The sequence below is a fragment of the Poecilia reticulata genome, chromosome 19, assembly GCF_904066995.2.
Source record: "Poecilia reticulata chromosome 19, P_reticulata-male-v2, whole genome shotgun sequence".
In the NCBI taxonomy this organism is placed as follows: Eukaryota; Metazoa; Chordata; class Actinopteri; order Cyprinodontiformes; family Poeciliidae; genus Poecilia; species Poecilia reticulata.
Genome location: NC_088848.1, coordinates 18,421,024 through 18,440,407, shown reverse-complemented (window position 1 = coordinate 18,440,407; position 19,384 = coordinate 18,421,024). Strand labels below are relative to the sequence as shown.

At 40.1% G+C, this 19,384-nt stretch overlaps 1 protein-coding gene across 4 annotated transcripts in view; it reads left to right on the top strand.

The window, feature by feature from the left end:
* Positions 1-19,384, top strand: part of dnah9 (dynein, axonemal, heavy chain 9) — a 163,734-nt gene that overhangs the window by 116,234 nt on the left and 28,116 nt on the right. For all 4 annotated transcript variants that reach the window (XM_008437720.3, XM_008437725.3, XM_008437726.3 and 1 more), the window contains 7 exons: positions 3,392-3,556; positions 7,265-7,405; positions 9,480-9,650; positions 9,821-9,943; positions 12,723-12,916; positions 15,413-15,561; positions 18,980-19,107. In XM_008437720.3, coding sequence (XP_008435942.3) covers positions 3,392-3,556; positions 7,265-7,405; positions 9,480-9,650; positions 9,821-9,943; positions 12,723-12,916; positions 15,413-15,561; positions 18,980-19,107 — 1,071 coding nt within the window. The remainder of the gene's footprint in view (positions 1-3,391; positions 3,557-7,264; positions 7,406-9,479; positions 9,651-9,820; positions 9,944-12,722; positions 12,917-15,412; positions 15,562-18,979; positions 19,108-19,384) is intronic.

The following is a 19,384-nucleotide window of genomic DNA, read 5'->3' as shown; positions in this document are numbered from 1 at the left end:
TGTTATTCAACTCTGATAATGAGTGTGACAAACTCTGCACACTGTGTACTATAGACCACATTTCTGGGCAACTTTTAAAAAATAAAATAAAATAATGAGCACCACGTAGTTATGATATACACAGTATGTGCCACTGTGTGAATGTAAATGGTGGTAATTAAAGGAAAACTCTCTTGATCAAAGCGCCAGTGCCTAACGATGCCTCCATGCCTTCTTATCCGCAATCTGCTCGTTTCATGCGAGTTGTTTGAAAATGGATTGGCCAATGGCGCTACTGTATCACAGCAATTAGTCAACACATTGACACACTTTCGGTGTCCCTAAAATGTGGCCCTTGTTAGTTGAATGGGAAGTCAGAAATCCCCTCCTTACTCGGAACACGTCTGGCTGCCGGCGGTGTCGCGTAGAGATTAGAGTGGAAGAAATCACAGGAACCTTGTTAGCGGGCCAGGCAGATTTACTCGAAGAAAATCCGCTTTTGCATATTGATGTTTTTTTCTTTTTTCTTTTTTCTGGAGTCGCCCTTGTTTTTATCTGGACTTCCTGGGCAGTTCTTTGTCCGGACCCGTCGCTGTCGGGTCACCGTCCATGGTCAAATCCTCATTCTTGACGAAGGGGAGAGACGAAGAGTTAGTAGGGAGAAATGGCAGAATGCCAGAGATATTTTCAGCCTTGTGTCCTCTCAGCAAAATATCCAATGGAGTGAAATGTGATTTAATGACGCTTGTTTAATTAGCATTTCTCTCTGATCAGATGATACAGAAAAAAAAAAAACAAGATCTGGAACTCGCTTATCATTTTAATTAACGCTGAAACTTTGAGGGGGTGTCGGGATGTCTGTGCACTCCCAGGCCTCCTTATATCTGAACACGGCTCGTACAATGAAGCTCTGAATGGCTTTTTGTTGTCTGTAAACAACCCAGAGTGATAACAATCAGCACAATGATAGAGGAGGGCAAATTGCCTGTACCTGTTTATATTCCTCCAATATCTCTGTGCTATAATACCTTTAATGAGGTTAGCGTTGCTACTCAGGCATAAGATGATTGCTAGGCGAAGGAACTACTTTTTAATCGAGCCAAATAAGGTACGACAGGCTTAAAATGTCAAGATGCCTTTTTTCTTTGGATCTGCACAAGGCCGATGTTTGGAGGGAGGATTGTGTCTACAACCTTTTTCCACCAGAGTTACCCCCATCTTTTTTTTTTGTCACAGTGAACTTGTGCATGCTGTGTCGCGTGTTTGCACCAGACTAGCTTTTCCACAAACCTCCTTCGTTAATGAGAGAAGTGTAATGCTCCGCTTCCTAAATTACCTTAACAGGGCCGCATCGTGGCACCCAGTAATCATTTGCCAAAAGAAATGATAGATGTAATATCTCATTTTAATACCAATTAGGGTGTTCTGCTGACTGGTTAATTGTTTGTTTTTCCCCAAGCTGGGGTAATTACAAGTACAATGTGCCAGAGGAAAGCTAATCGTTAAAAACTGACTCATTACTGCATCCAGTTGGGAATGTTTTCATGCCGAAAGCTTTTCCCCCTGAAGAGCAGTGAATGCAAGCATGTAGAAGGTCACAGTTGACTCCGTCCACCACATAAATAGAAGCCCAATGTGATCATTTCTGACTCCTGCAGAAACATACTCAGCATTCAAAAATAATACCAAAACCCAGAGGCTATTACAGCACCTTTCAACTCCAACCTGGTTATTAACAGATTTAGAGCATGCAATATTAACAACCCAGAGGCACAATCAATTTTTAAAAAGTGAAATGAATTTGCTTTCATGCAAGTAAAATGAAATATTGTTGCAAAGATGGATCTCTTAATTCAACTCCTCCTTCTGTGATATAATTGGAGGGGAGGAAAAAGATGTAATATTCTCTAGTGATTTTTCTAAAGTTTGCTCATTTAAAAATAAATGTAACGTCTTACTTGTAATGATAGTTCAGTATTAATGAAAAACCAAGAAATGTGAATGATGTAAAAAATTTAAATAAATGAATAGTGGGTGCAAGTCCATCCCAGTTTTCAGTGTTCTTGAAGAATAAGCAGATGTTTCTCATTCAAGGTTTTATAGGGCTTAGCTCCGCCCTCTAATCACCGCAATGCAACAGTCATCCTTTCCCTCACTGTATTACAGGTCAGGCACCACCAGGGTAAATGGTGTTTCCACCTACGAGTTTGATAAGAATATGTCGAGATTTGGGTCATGTTCAGTATTTCTCTTCTTCCAGCCGTGGAAGATGGAGTTCATGCCAAGTCGATTATTTTTGGTAACATTTTGACCACAGGATTTTCCTCCTTTGAATCAGTTAGAGGTGCACTGGCATATCTAACATAAGACACAACCCCACTGACAAAAAATCTTAGCAAGGAACACTATCATTTGAGGTGGCTCAGAAGACTTAAGTTCTGATTGTGATCAGCAGAGCGATAAAAGGTCTTGGGGGCTGAGTTTCACTTAGACGTTTCGGTACTAATCACTTAAAAATGCTGCTATCGGAAACCTGACCTGATATCTCGAATCAGAGTGGGACATCTTTAGTAATGTATTAATTTTTATTTTCTATGTAGTTTTGGACATTCAGGAGTACATTTGACTGCACTGTTATATGTAGAAATATTGGAACCATTTGATGAGAATCTAGCTCTCCCCAAACTGTCTCCCTCCTTATAATGAAAGAACCGTAATTCAAAGGTGGCAGAAGAAGGTTTTAAGGGAAACGTCAGCAAAGTCATTATTAAAAGCAGAAACATGAAGTGTCTATATGCTGAAATGAAGGAAAAAGCAGGATGAAACAACGAAATACTTTGCCCCGTCGACTTTGTTCTCACAACGCCACTCAAACATAATTCTTTGAGAAAAAGTTTAAGTTTCTCCCCTGACACTATTGTGTTTTTAAGCAAGAACAAAGAGAAAAGACTGTCGGAGTCGAGGCTGTTTTTAGACGGCATGGTATGTTAATCCATATGATGTGAAATTCTATGTCCACCTCCTGCCCGGCGCCTGTAGTGGTCCATAATTAAAAACCTTGTGTTTTGCAAGAGATTAGTCACTATCGACGTGGGTGGGTGCGTGGTTGTTTGGGTAGTTCCCCATCAAAGCTCCCTTCCCTCCTGTTTGAATCGATGGCTTCCCCACGCTGAGGTCGGCTGGCAGGAGTTAGAGGTGGGCAACCAGACGAAAGCGAGTTAATCCATCTCCGAGCTCTGCCTTCATGTGTCCTTACGGCAATGCAAAGCGCATCGACCGCTTCTGCCTTTGAGGCGCCCTTCAGTATAAATGTCCCGGTATTGACCCAGCATGTGTACAATTCCTCACATTCAAATGAGAAACCCGCTAACATGTCGAAGCTTTTTACACCAAGTATTTCCTCCTTTCTTAGTCCGACTTGACGAAGCAGCAGAATGGTTTTAAGATCACCCTGAAGACGCTGGAGGACAACCTGCTCTCCCGTTTGTCCTCGGCTTCCGGAAACTTCCTTGGGGACACGGAGCTCGTGGAAAATTTGGAGACAACCAAACGCACCGCTGCCGAGATAGAACAGAAGGTTTGATATGTCTGTATATATTAGTGAAATATGTTGCTGATAGATTTACAATCTGATGCTTAGTTCCATTGAGCCCTCTTTGTTAGGAATCTTTACATTTCTTTTCTTGACATTATGTGTCCAGTCCACCCAGTAAAACATCCACAAATCCATCAGATTAGGGGGACATTTCTTGTCCACAGCTCTCTTAGATGAACTCATGCTTCTCTGACTTGCAATTACAACACTTTAACTTTAGTCACATAAATGATTTCTTTTGTTTATTTTAATCTTTACATGCAATCACTGTAATGTCGACAAATCAACTCCCTCTTCATTCTTAGCTCTCCAGCTGACAAATTGACATTTTAGGCCAAAACGAACATTTTCTGGAAGTATTCATAACTTTATCTGCCTTGACAAAAACCTCAATTTGACCTAAAGAAAAGCAATCCAAGGCTTTGTCCTGCCACCTCCATGTTCGCTTATGGATGTTGTGTTTTTTTTGTTTTAGGAATATATGGTGTAGCTTTTACGCAAGACATTTGAAAACTGTAGGGCAAAAATTCATGTTTGTTTTCATCAGACCATTGTTTTCTTTGGAATAAAGCAATTCTGTCTTGAAATCCCATTATGGAGAATACAGAAACTTGTACAACATGAGCAAGGCAACCAGCACTTGTTGGAAATTGCCGCAGCTCTTTCAATATTGCTATTGGCCTCTTAGGAGCTTTCTTGGCAAGCAATAGATTTTGTAGCTACTTTTCCACCATAATGCAACAGTAATAGTATTTTTTTGTTACCAAGTTCAGTTCCAAAATAATGCAGTAGTTTGGCTGCACGTTTTCAAAAAGTACAGTAGGTGAACATATCTGAAGAAAACAAGGAATAAGCATGATGAGAGGCTAATAAAAATCTCCCCAACCGATAATCAAATTGGTTGCTAAACAATGACAACATCATAAAATGATCTTCAAAACTCACAAACAACTGAAGAAGAACCTGTGGACACAGTATGAAAGCACACACAGGAGTCAGGTATCAAATAATCAGACCAGTGTTCAGGGACCAGCAACTGGAAGAGCTGACCTTTACAGCCACATTTCTCTGCCTTTGAAGAAGTCAGCAGTCATATAGTTCATAATCCCTCAGTAAAATTAGCTGCCAAATGATACCATGAACATGATCAGTTTTGATGGGGATGATCTAAAAATCTTTTTTCCAGACTGTCTTCACACTAAACCAGTCCCGTTTGTTTTACATCTCTTCATTATCGCCGCTCTTTTATCCAGAGCTGTTTTCCCTAATGTCTTTGAGCATAATTGGGGGAAAAAAATATTGCTTCTTGCTGTTTTGCTCCTTACAAAGTAACACTGTGACTCTAACAAGCTAATAAAAGGAAGGGGCGACTGTTTTCCGCCATTTCTAAACCCATTATGGTGTATGCTTTGCAAGACAGAAGAGCCCATCGTACTGCTGAGATTTTATGTTGTCCATCCTTCTCCTCAACTCTGAACCAGGCTCTAACAGCAAGATTGCATTTCGCACCATCTGTGGTACTCTAGCCTCGTAGCCTAAGTAGCACTTTAAAAATAATAACAATACATTCCTTCAGTTTCCACACTATGACTTTCTAAACAGGCGAATTAATGTATAGGATCTAAATTCTTGTCCATACTCCCCCCCAAAAAATAAAATAAACACAGTTCTTTCTATCTAGTCCACCCAGTGCTACATGTAAAAAAAAATCATCGTACCACTTCAAAGTTCTAACCAATTACATAAAAGCTTTAGGACACCACACGTGAAGAACGTTCTGCTCAGAATATGTCAAGAACAAGCAGCAAGGATTCCTACAGGAGCTTCCAGAGCAGAATGATGTCGCTGTACTGTTGCATCCTTAGGAAAAGGAACCAATTTCTTTCTTCTTGCAATGAAGGTAGTAGGGAGAAAACACTGCTCCTTCCAGAACTTTCTCTGACATCTTATTAAAGGTGTAAATAAAATAATGGTGTCAGGGTAATTTCATTTAATGGAATGACAAGGCATTGACTTGGTCTTAAGGAAACTTAAGAGCTAGGAGACTTTTTTTTGTTGTTGTGATCTGGGACTACATAGAAAATTAAATTGGCTTGAAACTACAAGACAGTTGTGGTTTCTTCCCAGTATAATGAAAAAAGAAAAAAGAAACACTGACAGGAACAAATGTTGCATCACTGAAATACAAAAGTTTACTCCGCTTCTACCAGAGCTAGAGAAATTGATGAGTCACATCTGAGCAGGTGGTTTTAATCAGCCCACAGGCTGAGATAATGTAAAACTCACATGGGAACTTGGGGGGAGGGGGAGGAAAAAGAAAAAGAGCAGCAAACTTCAGTTTCTTTAGAAATTTTGGACTTTTTAAATCTGCTTACTTAGCATTCTATCCCACTGATGAGAGCATTTTTAGTTTGAGTTGTTTTAAATCTCTAAAGCTGGCTAAGATAGACATAGGTCAAACTAGTTTAACTTCCGACACATTTTCCATCAAGCTCACAGGGATATGTCTTCTTCCTACTGAAAACTATTTATAAAAATAACTTTCCAGAACTTCACCTCAAGAATTGCAAACAAACCCTTTGATGATCTGTCTGTTTATGCATCAAGGTTACTGCAGTTTATTATTTTTCTTCTTGAATATTTTCCACTAATAAACGTTTGTTTTGCACTTGAATTGTGCAGGGCAAATCTAAGATTACACATGGAGAAATTATTAAATGATTCATCTTGGTCTCTTTTATTTTTATATCACAAAAGCTTGGCATTCGAAAAAAGGTTTTGTAGTCGTTTAAGAGCGACCTTATATCATTACCTCTTAGTAAAAGATTAAAGGCTCACAGTAAAAGTTAACAGACTCACAATTCACTGTAAGATTCTTCTCTCTTTTCCCTCCTAATTGGCCAACTAACTTGAGGCTAGTGTCAGCACAAATAACTTGTCAGAACTGCAAGCTTGAAATTTTCTAGTGTGGACTTACTCTACGTTAACACACAATGTAAAAACCCCTCACTCCTAGGTCAGTAGGTCATTTTGTCATCTAGTGTCTGAAATATCTATGCTGCAGAAAGTTTGTCCCAGTATAGGGCTAATAGCCTGTGCTCCCCCCATCTTCGTCTTGTAATAATTTAAATAAGTATTAGGTAGTTAAAAATTAACTTTTTGTGAAGTTTATTACTACGTCCCACCTAAACAAAAGTTTCAGTTCAGAAATTCTTATTTCCCCAGAGGTTGTACCTTCGAGTAAATGCTGAATCATCTGCATGCAGAGCCATTCCCTCTGGGTTTGCTCTCTTTGAGTTACTGCCCCCAAGTTTCTCTTTTCATTGTCCGAAGATCGGATCACCTCAGCTTTGTTTTTCGTCTCTGCTAGATGTTTACTGATGTCGCCAACATTTTCTTAGAGCACGCTTGGAAGAAGAAAAAAAAAAACTACTTGTGATGCTCTTAGTGTGCCTGTGAGAAAATGATCACTGCTTATGCAGATGTTCATTTCTAAGCGTAATTGCACATTCAGTGGCTGAGAAAAATCTCGACGTAATGCACGCATTCCATGCGATGTGAGCCGGTCCGTTCAAATCTGCTCTTCACCCGAGGTTGAATTTTTGTCGCTCTGCACAAGTCAGTGGGTGCACTTCTTCATTTTTCTGCAGACTGTCTCTTTGTGTTTAAGCTGTGATATCTTTACTGCAGGTGAAGGAAGCCAAGGTGACAGAGGCCAAAATCAATGAGGCTCGGGAGCACTACCGGCCAGCAGCGGCGCGGGCTTCCTTATTGTACTTCATAATGAACGATCTCAATAAAATCCACCCCATGTACCAGTTCTCACTCAAGGTAGCCTCTCTATTGACCCACTATGTTTCCTACCCACCTCAAGGGCTCCCAGAGAGGCCCGTCTTTACACTCCCCGCTTCTCTTCTCTCTTCCTCCTGCTTCCATTTGCTCATCATGTTTTATGCTCTTTGGCCTGCTTTTATTGTGTTTGTGGCTCCCTAATGTGGTTATGTAGAGCGTAATGTCTCTCATATTGTCAGCCAGCGAGCCTGAGAGAAGGTAGCCTGAGATATGGTTTGCAATCACTCCCGACTCTTCAGGTAGCTGCCTCCGCACAACTTATTTCCCAGCGTAATCAAATGAAAACACATTCAGTTTTTATACCTTTGACCTTACATGAAATAATGCACGTTATAAGATTTTTTTTTTATGTACACGGGTTTAAAGAAAAGTAGGAATCTGATGAACTGAAATTGTACCATTGTATTCTGAAATAAGGCCAATCATTTCACAATACATCAGTTTGTTTGTTTTTTCTTCGACAAGTGAGTAAATAGTGCAATTCTTGGCAGAAATAAGGAATTACTGGTCTTGGAGAATAATCCTCTTGTAGCAAAAAGCAGATAAAACAGAAAACAACTATAACAACTAGTTGAAAAATCTTGCTTCTTAATAAGTACTATTAAAAATGTACTTTTTTAGCTTTGTCATGTTATGTCATTCCATCATCAAAAACATACCTGGAGTGTTGCTTTGACTCACTCATGCATGTTTGAGGAATCCTTGGCAGCCATTTGGTTGTGCTTTAACACCTGTTTATGCAAAGCTCTGCCCGTTTCCACAAAGCTCCGCTTTGGAGCCTCAGGCCCCAACATAGCACCTGCACCCACATGCTAAAGAGGGAATGTTATAAAGGGTCAATTTCAGATTCAGCTCTGATGTAAAATCAAATCTCTTTGAAGTCATGTTTGATATACACATTTTCAAAATACAAGGTTACTTGATTGTGCTATAAAATGGCACTGTGTGCCAGAAACACACATAGTTCAGGTCATATTCTGGATACATCACTCAATCATTTAATCAGTGCATAGCTCCTTCTCTATCAGTGTACAGTTCTGATAGCTATGCACTGTAAACCTTCTGTGACGGATGTGATGATGGTTCTAGTTTTTTTTATTGTTTATATCCAGGTACCTTCCTGTAGTGGTTCACAAAAACCTTATAATCTGAATTTCGTGTTCAAGTTTAGCCCTCTTTTTTCTTACTGTGCTTAGTGCATTACATTAGAAACAAGTAACGAAGAAACATCCAGAAAATCCTAGTTTGCATCAACTTGCCCGTTTTTAGTTCCTCCACTGGGGCAAAATCCCCTTGAGCAGCAGCGACTCTGAACTCGTCTCCCATCATGTACTTCTTGTGGCTCTCGGCTGTTGACTTTCACCTGCTGCTACGCCTGAGGATGGTGCGGCTGACGAGAGGCATGGGTGCAGGCTATTCAATGAATCCTTCAGCTGAAATATTCTGCCATTAACCCTAACTGCATTGCCAAGCAGTGGAATGCATCTGTTCTGTCTCATAGCATGTTAAGCAAGTCAGATTAGGGTTCCACCTAAAATCGAGTTTCACAAAGTGCTGGACATCCCTAAGGGGGTAAAGTTTTAAGGTATTTCTTACTAACCCTAAATAAAATACTTTGATTTCTGACTTGACTGAGCATCATTCAGAAGTTATGGTCTCATACATTTCATTTGTATTTATCAAATTGTCAGCTGCATTGTTTATTTTTTCTACACAGCGACTCATTCAACAAAATTCATGTCAAATTTAATGAAACCCTTCTGAAGGCCCATTTTGCGCTGGAAGTCCTCTTGCAGAGATGTCTCTTTTTGTTGTGTATTGACATGTCTCTTCAGTGGTCTTACAAGAACACAGATGCCGATTTGTAGCCCTCTTGAGGACAAAATTACCACCATAAAACGAATCCTTCCACACCCATTAAAGTGCATACAAACATTTTAATTTCTCTCCTTTAAACATGATGTAAGCCAACTCTGAAATAGCTTTTCAAACTGTTTCAGCGTCTTTCTGATGTAAAACTGACTGTGTTCTCCCTGCTTCCGTGCGTCTTCAGGCGTTCGGTGTGGTCTTCCAGAAAGCGATTCTGAAGGCCGACCCGGATGAGACTCTCAGGCAGCGGGTGTCCAATCTAATTGACAGCATCACCTTCTCAGCGTTTCAGTACACCACTAGAGGCCTGTTTGAGTGTGACAAGCTCACGTACACGGCTCAGCTCGTCTTCCAGGTAGGAAGGGGAACTGCTTTCATCTTCTGCACGGTTTGTTTCAAAACCACGCATGCCGTAGAATCAGCGGCTCTTGAGACTGTGAGCCCTGTCTGAATCTAATCAAGCAGAAAGAAGTTGCGGTTTGTGTGGGAAATCCAACATTGGCCTCATGTTTGTTGGGTCCCCAGATACTCCTGATGAATAATGAAATAAGCCCCACAGAGCTGGACTTCCTGCTGAGATATCCTGTCCAACCAGGTGTAACTTCACCAGTGGATTTCCTATCGAGCCACTGCTGGGGAGGGATCAAGGTACGGAAAAAGGGATGAAAAAGCTACCCCATTAAAACTTTTGAACAACAGAGTTAAAGTTATGTTTTGAAATGCAAAGTGGCACCATCAAATATTTTGTTTTGTCAGTTCATGAGCAAAAGATAAAAGGAAATGCCACAACTTAAATGAGTTTGTGGGTGGATGCATATGCTAACATTTTTTATGCAATTTGTTAAAACGATAAACTAGGGAAAAAAGCTCCATATGTAACTCATGGATGACTCTCCTGAAATGAGTCATTACTTAAAGAACCGTTTTTGAGTTTGCTTGTAACCTCCTGCATGAGTTGTCTTGTGTAGTTTTTAGTAGGCCAGACACTCCTTGGAAACTTCTCTCCTGATCTATGTTTTCTTCCATTTGTGGATAATGACTCCAACGGTGGTTCACTGAAGTCCCAAAGTGCTGATTCTAATGGTCTGGCAGTAATCAGGTCAGGATGTGACAAGTGAAATTGAACTAAGCTTTTAGGATTAATCACCGTTAATTTTCCTCTCCATGGGCTGCCACCTCATCGTGGTGGAGTTGAGAGTCCCAATGATCCTAGGAACTAGGTTGTCGGGGGCCTTATGCCCCTGGTAGTTTCATACATAAGACACACAGGCCCTTAGTGAGAGATCAGACAGACTGCAGTCTAAAGACTTCTCCTGATAAAGAACAGAAATGGAAACTGTTCTCTCTTCCTATGCACTCGTCAGTAATGGGAGGTGGCAACGGGGTTGGGTGCTATGTGGAATGGGGATGGTTAGAGGAATGGACCTTGGCCACAGGAGCTGGCTCTTAGAATGTTAAATGTCACCTCAAGGTCTTGTTCACAAATGAAGGAAAAACGGGGTGGGGGAAGTGTGGACTGGTGCTGCTTCTCATGTGAATGCTTTACCAGTCCACCATGGTGAAGAAAGAGCTGACCGATTGTTCTATCCCCATCTATGGTCACGAGCTTTGGGTAGTGGTCAAAAGAAAGAGATTGCGGATGCAAGCAGCCACAATGAGTTTCCTCTTCAGGGTGTCTGGGTTCTTCGTCCCTTGGCGATGGGGTGAAAAGTTTGGTCATCCAGTTTAGAGTTAAGCTGCTACTTCTCCACACTGGGAGGAGCCAGTCAAGGTGGCTCAGGCATCTGGATGCATGGACTTAGGCACCGGTGAGGTGTTCCGGTGCCTCCGGGATACCTCACGTTCCGAACACGTCCCTCCAGGAGGCGGCCCAGAGGAAGACCCAAGGTACGGTGGAGGTCCTAGGAAGGCCTTGGGATTCTCCTAAAGGAGCTGGACCAAGTGGCTAGGGAGAGGGAAGTTTGGGCTTCTTTGCTTAGGCTGCTGACCCTGAAACCCGACCCCAGACTAATTGAAAGATTGTGAATGACTGTAAGGAATTTTTGATTTTGCAAAGGAAGGAATTTCATTTTTCCAAATAGGTTGGTTTAGATGGCTTTTTTCTCTCATTACATGAGAACTAAAATAAAATATAGAATACTGTATAGATCCAAACATTTTCCCTGCACAGTATCTGAAATTACCCTCAACATCTTTTGACTTACAGTTTGTGGAATTGCTTCATGTGATGCAATCTGTGTGCTCTTCCAGCAACAACTCTCTGAGAATAGACAGCTCATAAAGACGCCTGCAGATTTATAACATATACCCTAGTTTCACCTGGATCTCTCTCCTGATAGCATGTGATGCCGCATAGAGCTGCTCTACATGTGACGCCGAAGCATCATAACAGCGAACAAAGCAGTTACAGCTTCTCCTGAAGAAAAAGCTGTCTTCCTACGCACCGTTTCCTTCTCTTGTCAAATCAGTTTAGCAGCAAACCGAAGCCTAACAGCAGTAAGTCTGTCTGTTCGCTTCTTCTGTTCATAAATGTTTCAGCCTGTTCCGCCTACAATATTAACTTAACCTAAACCCCTGCGCGGGTTCTGAGAGAGCCCATCCTCGCTGCACTCGGCGCACTGCAGATGTTTAAGGTCCCGGCTAATCAAATTCTGTCACTTGATTTTCTTATCGCAGCGGGAAACATAATCAGTCGGAAAGCTTTAAAGGACGATAAGATCCTCTGATTGCTCGGCTCTCTTGACGGAATTACCAGAGGAGGAATCCCTCGGGACTGAGTGCGTTCTTTCTGAGCAGGACTAAGAGGTTGCCACCCACCTGGGATAATTAAACAAGTGAAGTCAGAGTGAAGAACTGTTTGCTGAGAGCCACCTTGTCTCATCTCCCTTCACCTCACCAACTCTGACGGCGTGGAGTTCTTTTATTTCTTGACACCTTGTCTTCTTTGCGCATTGGGGGTGGGTGGGGATGATTTCAGTAGCCTCCTGGTAGTTTATGCAGTGTGAAACATGGCATACATTCTTGCTATGTGTGTGTGTGCTTGTCATAAAGTGACTACCTGCTCAAGGCAGCACTGTGACACTGCTGTTTCCCACAGATGAGATAAGATGTCTGTCAACTAGGGGCTCACAATGGAACCCCACTGTTTGTGCTGTGGATGCATATTTAGACTTCCTTTACCCCCATGCTGTTACAAAAGCGACTGTGTTTACTCAGCGTTTTCTTTTGAATAAATGTTATTTAAATAAGCACGAGAGAAAGATAAGCAATCGGGGTTTTTTTTCCTCCTCCTCTATTTAAATTTTTGCAAACAAAGTTAGTGCTTTTGCTGAGAAATCTTTCCGAAGTGGTCAAAAACTTTCATGTTGATGAGCAGAACTTTTGCAATTTAAATCCTGTTTTCTTTTCTCTCTCTCAAATACGACAGTCCCTGTGCTCCATGGATGAGTTCCAACACCTGGACAGAGACATCCAGGGTTCACCCAAACGCTGGAAGAAATTTGTCGAGTCCGAGTGTCCGGAGAAAGAGAAATTCCCGCAGGACTGGAAGAGCAAAACCTCTCTCCAGAGGCTTTGCATGATGAGGACCCTGAGGCCCGACCGCATGACGTACGCTGTCAGGTGAGCAGTGGGATCATTGTTTGACCTTTGTTCTCTGGTCTTTGAAGGATCTCTCTGACCTGTTGTTGAAAGGGAAAAGGTTAAAGATAAAACCTTTGGCTTTTGTGAGGAGTTATCAGGGTGCATGTTTTCATTTTTTATATGTAGTAATTGCAGCTTCAAGCTACTTGCTACCCTAAACTGTTTGATTTTCCTCATGCATACCCTTTCTTAAAATTATAATTCATCATCTATTTATACAATTAAAAGGCTCAGTCAGTCATCATCTCATCAAAGTAAAAGTCTTATTTGAGGACTTTTAATAATTCATTTGCACCCTTCACAGAGTTAAATCATCACAGAACATGAACTGATATTTATATGAAAAGGTAGAGAAGAAAGGTTATTGAATCTTTAATTTGACATGGTCTTTACTAACAAGGATAATTAATGTATTTTTAACATTTTTGAAAGCATTTATACTTGGAACAATGTAAAAGTCCAAGTAACTCAGTGAAGATCTCAGATGAATAAAAATTTTTATTAAATTTTAGAAGTAGAGAAAATATTTGGAATAATTTAATAATGATCCAGAATAATGATAAAAAGTTCTTCAAATTCAACTTAAACTCCTTGTTTCAACAAAGAACTAATCTCAAATAACAATAAAAAACTTTTAAATATTAAAGCCAGATAATATTATCTGTCTGGAATTGCATTTAAAAATTTTTTTTACCATAAAACCCGTTTGATAGTTTGTATGCTAAAATTTACAAATTTAAACAAACTGTTGTTTATTGGTGAAACATAATGTGATATCATGGCATGATCCTGCCTTGAGCCAGTGGTTCAGGCTGGTTTCATGAACAGTACTGTGAACCACTGTCCACCACAGTGACCAGATCTAAGTACATTATTGGTGGAACAGGAGATCTGAATCAAATCTGCAGAAACTATGTGGTACAGTTTTGTCAGTGGAAACTAACCATCCATCCATCCATCCATTTTCTTGCACCCTTTTTCCCTCAGTGGGGTCGGGAAGGGTGCTGGTGCCCATCTCCAGCCAACGTTTCAGGCGAGAGGCGGGGTACACCCTGGACAGGTCGCCAGTCTGTCGCAGGGCAACACAGAGACACACAGGACACACAACCATGCACACACACACTCACACCTAGGGGCAATTTGGAGAGGCCAATTAACCTGACAGTCATGTTTTTGGACTGTGGGAGGAAACCGGAGTACCCAGAGAAAACCCACGCAACGCACAGGGAGAACATGCAAACTCCATGCAGAAAGACCCCAGGCCGGGAATCGAACCCAGAACCTTCTTGCTGCAAGGCAACAGCTCTACCAACTGCGCCACTGTGCAGCCCAGTGGAAACTAACCATGAGAAATGTTTCCAACACCCTTTCTAATACTTGCTTTAAAAATTAAGGCAGTTGTTAAGTCAATGGTTTGTCCAAACCGACATTGCTAGATAAATAAAGTGGTCAGTATTTGAGCATATATGTATAATTTTGACCCAGTATGGATAAGAGAAAACCTTAAATTAATTCAAACTTAACACAGCCGTTCTCGTCTTTAAAACTCAGTGGTTTGTATACTGAACAACCATTCTGTTAATTTTTATATAGCTATATTTTTTTTTTTTGTTTGTCCGAAGTCCGTGAATTTCAGAAGCACTTCATGTAAAATGTCAAAAGTATTTTTTTAAGCCTGCACTTTGTTCTCCTTCCTTTCCCACTGCACAGTTTCTTCTGTTATTCAGAACCTTTCACAACAGGTCAAGAGATGTCAAGTCTCAAGCCAGGGCAAAATAAAATCTAACTGTGTTGTATTTAATATTTTTTGCTTACAATTTATGCTACTTTGGTCTTCAGAGTATTGTGAAATATTCCGGAATTACATGAATATATTTAATAATTAACTTACATCCAGCCGATGTATTGTCACTGTTTTAAATAAATTCTTTAAAAGGTCAAAAAATGAGTAGTCACTCCATGATGGAGCCGTCCTGGGTTCAAATCCAAAACTTGGAACCTTTGCTGAATATCTTTCTCCTCTCTGTCTGTGTTTTCTATTTACTGTTGATAAAGTTCACTACCGTCACAAAATGTTAAATAAATATGGGAATACCTGGATTAACCAAGATAGTTGCAGTAATGCTCTGTAATAATTCAGATAGCATATATAATGTTTACCTTTTAAGTAGGTTGTGTATCATGCTCTTGTTATCATTCATTTAGAAATTAAACAAAACCAAGCTCACCAGAACACTCATTTCCAGATATCAAATCTAAAAGCTGCACCAAGGTGCAAGCTCCTAATCTATTTAAAGCATTCCCATTCTTATCAGCAAACTGTGTTTGAGACAGAAAGCATTTCTCTTGATTTGCTGATTTTAAACAGCTGTCTCTGCACTATAAGAGGATTCAGATTCTTCAAGGTCTGCACTTTGTCGGTCAAAGATGAAACAAAACAAGCTGAAGAGAACTAAGCCTTGTCCCCTCCTGCAGAGACTTTGTAGAGGAGAAACTGGGAGGCGAGTACGTGATGGGCAGATCACTGGACTTCGCCGTCTCCTTTGAAGAGTCCAGTCCAGCTACTCCCATGTTCTTCATCCTGTCTCCTGGAGTCGATCCTTTGAAGGACGTTGAGAAACATGGTAATTCCACTGCTTGATGTAAACCTTAAAATTTCACTCTAAAGTTCAGCACAAACTAGCATGTGACCAATTTATCGTTTTCTATTTTGTAAAGGAGCTGGAGTTGAGGCATATGGAGCCTTGTAAAAGTGTTAATATCCCTTGAAGTTTTTCAGATTTTGTCACACTAAAACTTTGCTTGATGTAATTAATATCACAAAATAATTATTTGAATATACCCAATTGAAAATGAACAATTTTCAAATTTTGCCCCTCCCCTCTCTTGCAGAAGGCTCACCTGACCAATCAGGACTAAGAATCAAAGCAATGAGATTCTGAGGGCGTCTTAAAACAACATGTCAGGCATGTCCAGAGATGAGCCTTTTTAGTTTAAACAAACAGGAAAAGCTAAAGCTTTCAGAGTTGAACCAGTGCCAGCATCTTAAAGTAAAGGAATTAGCTATCATGGCTAATAATAAAATATGTGGACCCCAAGCTGCACCCAAATGCAACATTTCCAGAAACAGAAATTGAAGAACTGCTGCTGAACACAGTTGCACAGAGCAGATCTTTGCTTACGCTGTAAAAAAAACCTTTTCATGAACCGGATCCCTGTTTATGCTGTAAGACCATCTGCTTTCCAATAAACCCCACAGCTGAGTCCAAGGTGTATACTTCCATAAAGGATATTGATACTTCTACTAAATGTTTCTTGTTCTGTTTTGCTATGGAGAAAAGACACTTTTTAAAACAATTTTTAGATTTCTTTTTCCTAACTAGGTGCTAAAATGACTACTACTTAATGGTTTAGTAACAATTATTTCACTGTAAATGCTGTAACAAGGTGACTTTTTCACCTTTGTTACAAAGAACCCTAAGCCTTTAAAAAAAACTGCCATGCTATCAAATAACGAGAAGGGAGCATTTTTCTAAGTATTGGTACAAAGGGGATCTGCCATAATTTTTGTTTTGGTAATAAGTTGATGTTTTTTAGTGTCTGGAAAATGAGCTGTTTCAAAAACCTCTTGGTTAAGTCACACAGTGTGACTTAATCCCATCAACCCAAGCTGAACTCCAGAACGTTTGGTCAGATGGTTTTAACGCTGAATGCGCTGTACAATGGCTGCTGGAAATTGCAAGTGTAGGGAGATGGAGTAAAGTGCAGGGAAGACAATCTGAAGAGTCATCCTTCAGGAAGGTTTAATCTCTAGATTCCAGCTGGTATTTTCCTAAAAAAAATATTTAGGAACAAATTATAATTTTTCCACAACTTGACAAATATCTACTTCTTTTTATGAATTCCAAGAAAACACATTGAAATTTTTGATTGAGAGAAAATGTGGCACAGTTCGACTGGAATGAGTACTGTTCTGGGGAAATCAAGTCTCACTTGTAGTTTTCTGTGATTACAACATCAAAGGTGCATCAGACAGAACAACAGTCTGTGCTGTGATGCCAGCCGTCCCTACCACTGCACAGCAGTATCTGGGTAGATTAAGCGGATTATGCTAAAGGTCATAAATATATGAGGCGACACCACTGGTGTATTAGGGGCAGCGGAAAGTAAATGTCACCGGTTTGAGTTATTTTACATCATTGTTTGAATACTGTGTATGCCAACCTGCACGACGCCCTGGTTCTGTTTCTTTGACAAAAAAAAAAAAAAACTCTAAAAATGGGAGCTTTTCCACTGACCTGGAAAAGGGGGACTCTCACAGCCTGATATCTTTTTAATCTGCTGCCAAACTATTCCGTCTGTGGGTATTTAGAGTTGGCTCCATGAAATATTCAGGCAGCAGAGATTGTTTCAGCTAACCGTAGCAAAGCAATATCCACAGTGTTTCGGCGCAACCCGGTCCCCCGTGCAAATTCACGAGTCAGTACTTTGGCATTAATGCGCTCCATCATCATGCGTCATATTGCTTGTGTGTAACGTTCTGTTTCTATAGCTTAAATAATGTACTCTTTTGATTGATTTAATAATGGCGGTTAGATGCCTTTATTACCCGGAGAGAACTGTTATTGGTGAGATTTTTATTGGCGTCTCTCTCTTTCTCACGGAGAGAAGCCTGGGTACCGTGTGAAATGCACCTGTCTCTCCTAATGTGATAAGGGGGAGCAATGCTTCTGAAACTCCCCAAAAGAAGCGTCGTTATTGATTATCAACAGTTTTATTTTTCAGCAGAGTCAGTAAAAGGCAAAAGTAACCAGTTTCTGCTGCAGAAAACGCTGATGAGCTGCTGCCTGAACAAAAAAAGGGGGGATTTTTTTTTATCATGTGAAAATTGGGTTTCATCATCTGTATTAAGATCTAATTAGATTTTTATTAGATAGGTGATGTGATTTTGAATGCTCTGCAGGGGACTAATGGCAGTCTGAAAAAGACTGAAACTTCACTTAGTTTTAAATTTGAGAACAAGATAACCTGGAAAAATGTCTGAATGCACTCAAAGTTTTAAAATGCAGCAGCTTTACTGACATATGATATAACTGGATGTTAACACATGAAGTGATATTTATTTCAAGGGGGGTTTCTGTGAAGAGGTTATTAGTAATTATCTTACCTGCAGTCTTCATTTTCTCTAAATACATATTTTGTTTTTCCACAGGCTGAAGTTAATGACTTTTCATATTGGCATATAAGTCAAATTTGACCATATTGATATATCATACCATATAAGAAACTTTAAACCACAGTTAGATTTGCAGTAGACAGTCATTTATAGTTGATGTTTTAATACAACCAAAAATATACATAAATATACATATACCTTCAAATTTGTGGGTGTCAATAAATGCAGAGGCTTTTAAAAGTCTCTGCATTTATTGCAGAGACTTTTAAAACACTGTTGATAGGGGTCTGAAGTTTTAGTGGACTTTGATTGGGGCGATGCATTTTACTTTTTGTTGCTGTGCTTGGGATCATTGTCATGTTGTGAGACCAAATTTTCACCAGTGTTCAGGTTTTTAACAGACAGGCCTTACATTTGACTCTACGACACTTTGGACTCGTGACCTACATGGTGTCCAGATCCCAAAGCTTTAAATCAAACCCCTATCAACAGGCCTTCAACACTGTGTCTGACAGCTGAATACTGTCAGGCAGAGAGAAACGCGGTCAGGGAAATCTGGAATTAACAATAAACCGCCCCAAAGAAATCCACCTCCGTTGGCCCCATTGTGCACAATAGAAGTCTTGTATTGTCTACAAAGAGAAAAATGTTTGCTCGGGTCCACAGATGGTAATAAAATAACTTACCAGAAGTAGTAAGGATGTTATTCTATAGGTGTTCTGTATTGTTTGCATAATGCCAGCTCTGTGACGCACCTTCTAGCCATAATTCTTAGAGAAGCTTAGCACTAGTCAATCTTAATCAATTTTGTTTAATAACTTGGTTTTTGTGTGTAAATCATATTAAATGTGTCTGTTATCCTTTAGGGAAGAAGATGGGCTACACATTTGACAACAACAACTTCCACAATGTGTCTTTGGGTCAAGGCCAAGAGGTTATAGCTGAACAAGCCCTGGATCTGGCTGCTAAGGAAGGCCATTGGGTCATCTTGCAGGTAAAGCAAACGCTCACGTATTTCACACAGCCGGGCTGGGAATCTAAGTACTAAATGATTCATCATGATGCTAGGCTTATAGATGTCTAGGCTGCTGTGTCTGTTGGTTTCTGATTAGATAGATTTAAACGTCCGAATTAGATTTTTCAAGTATTTCAAGAAATATGCAGCCAAGCATCAATTAATCATTGATGCATGATCAATTAAATTAAGCTCAGTAATTTTTGTTCTGATGAGGAATATTCTTTGAAGGGCAATTTTTTTTAGAGACATCATA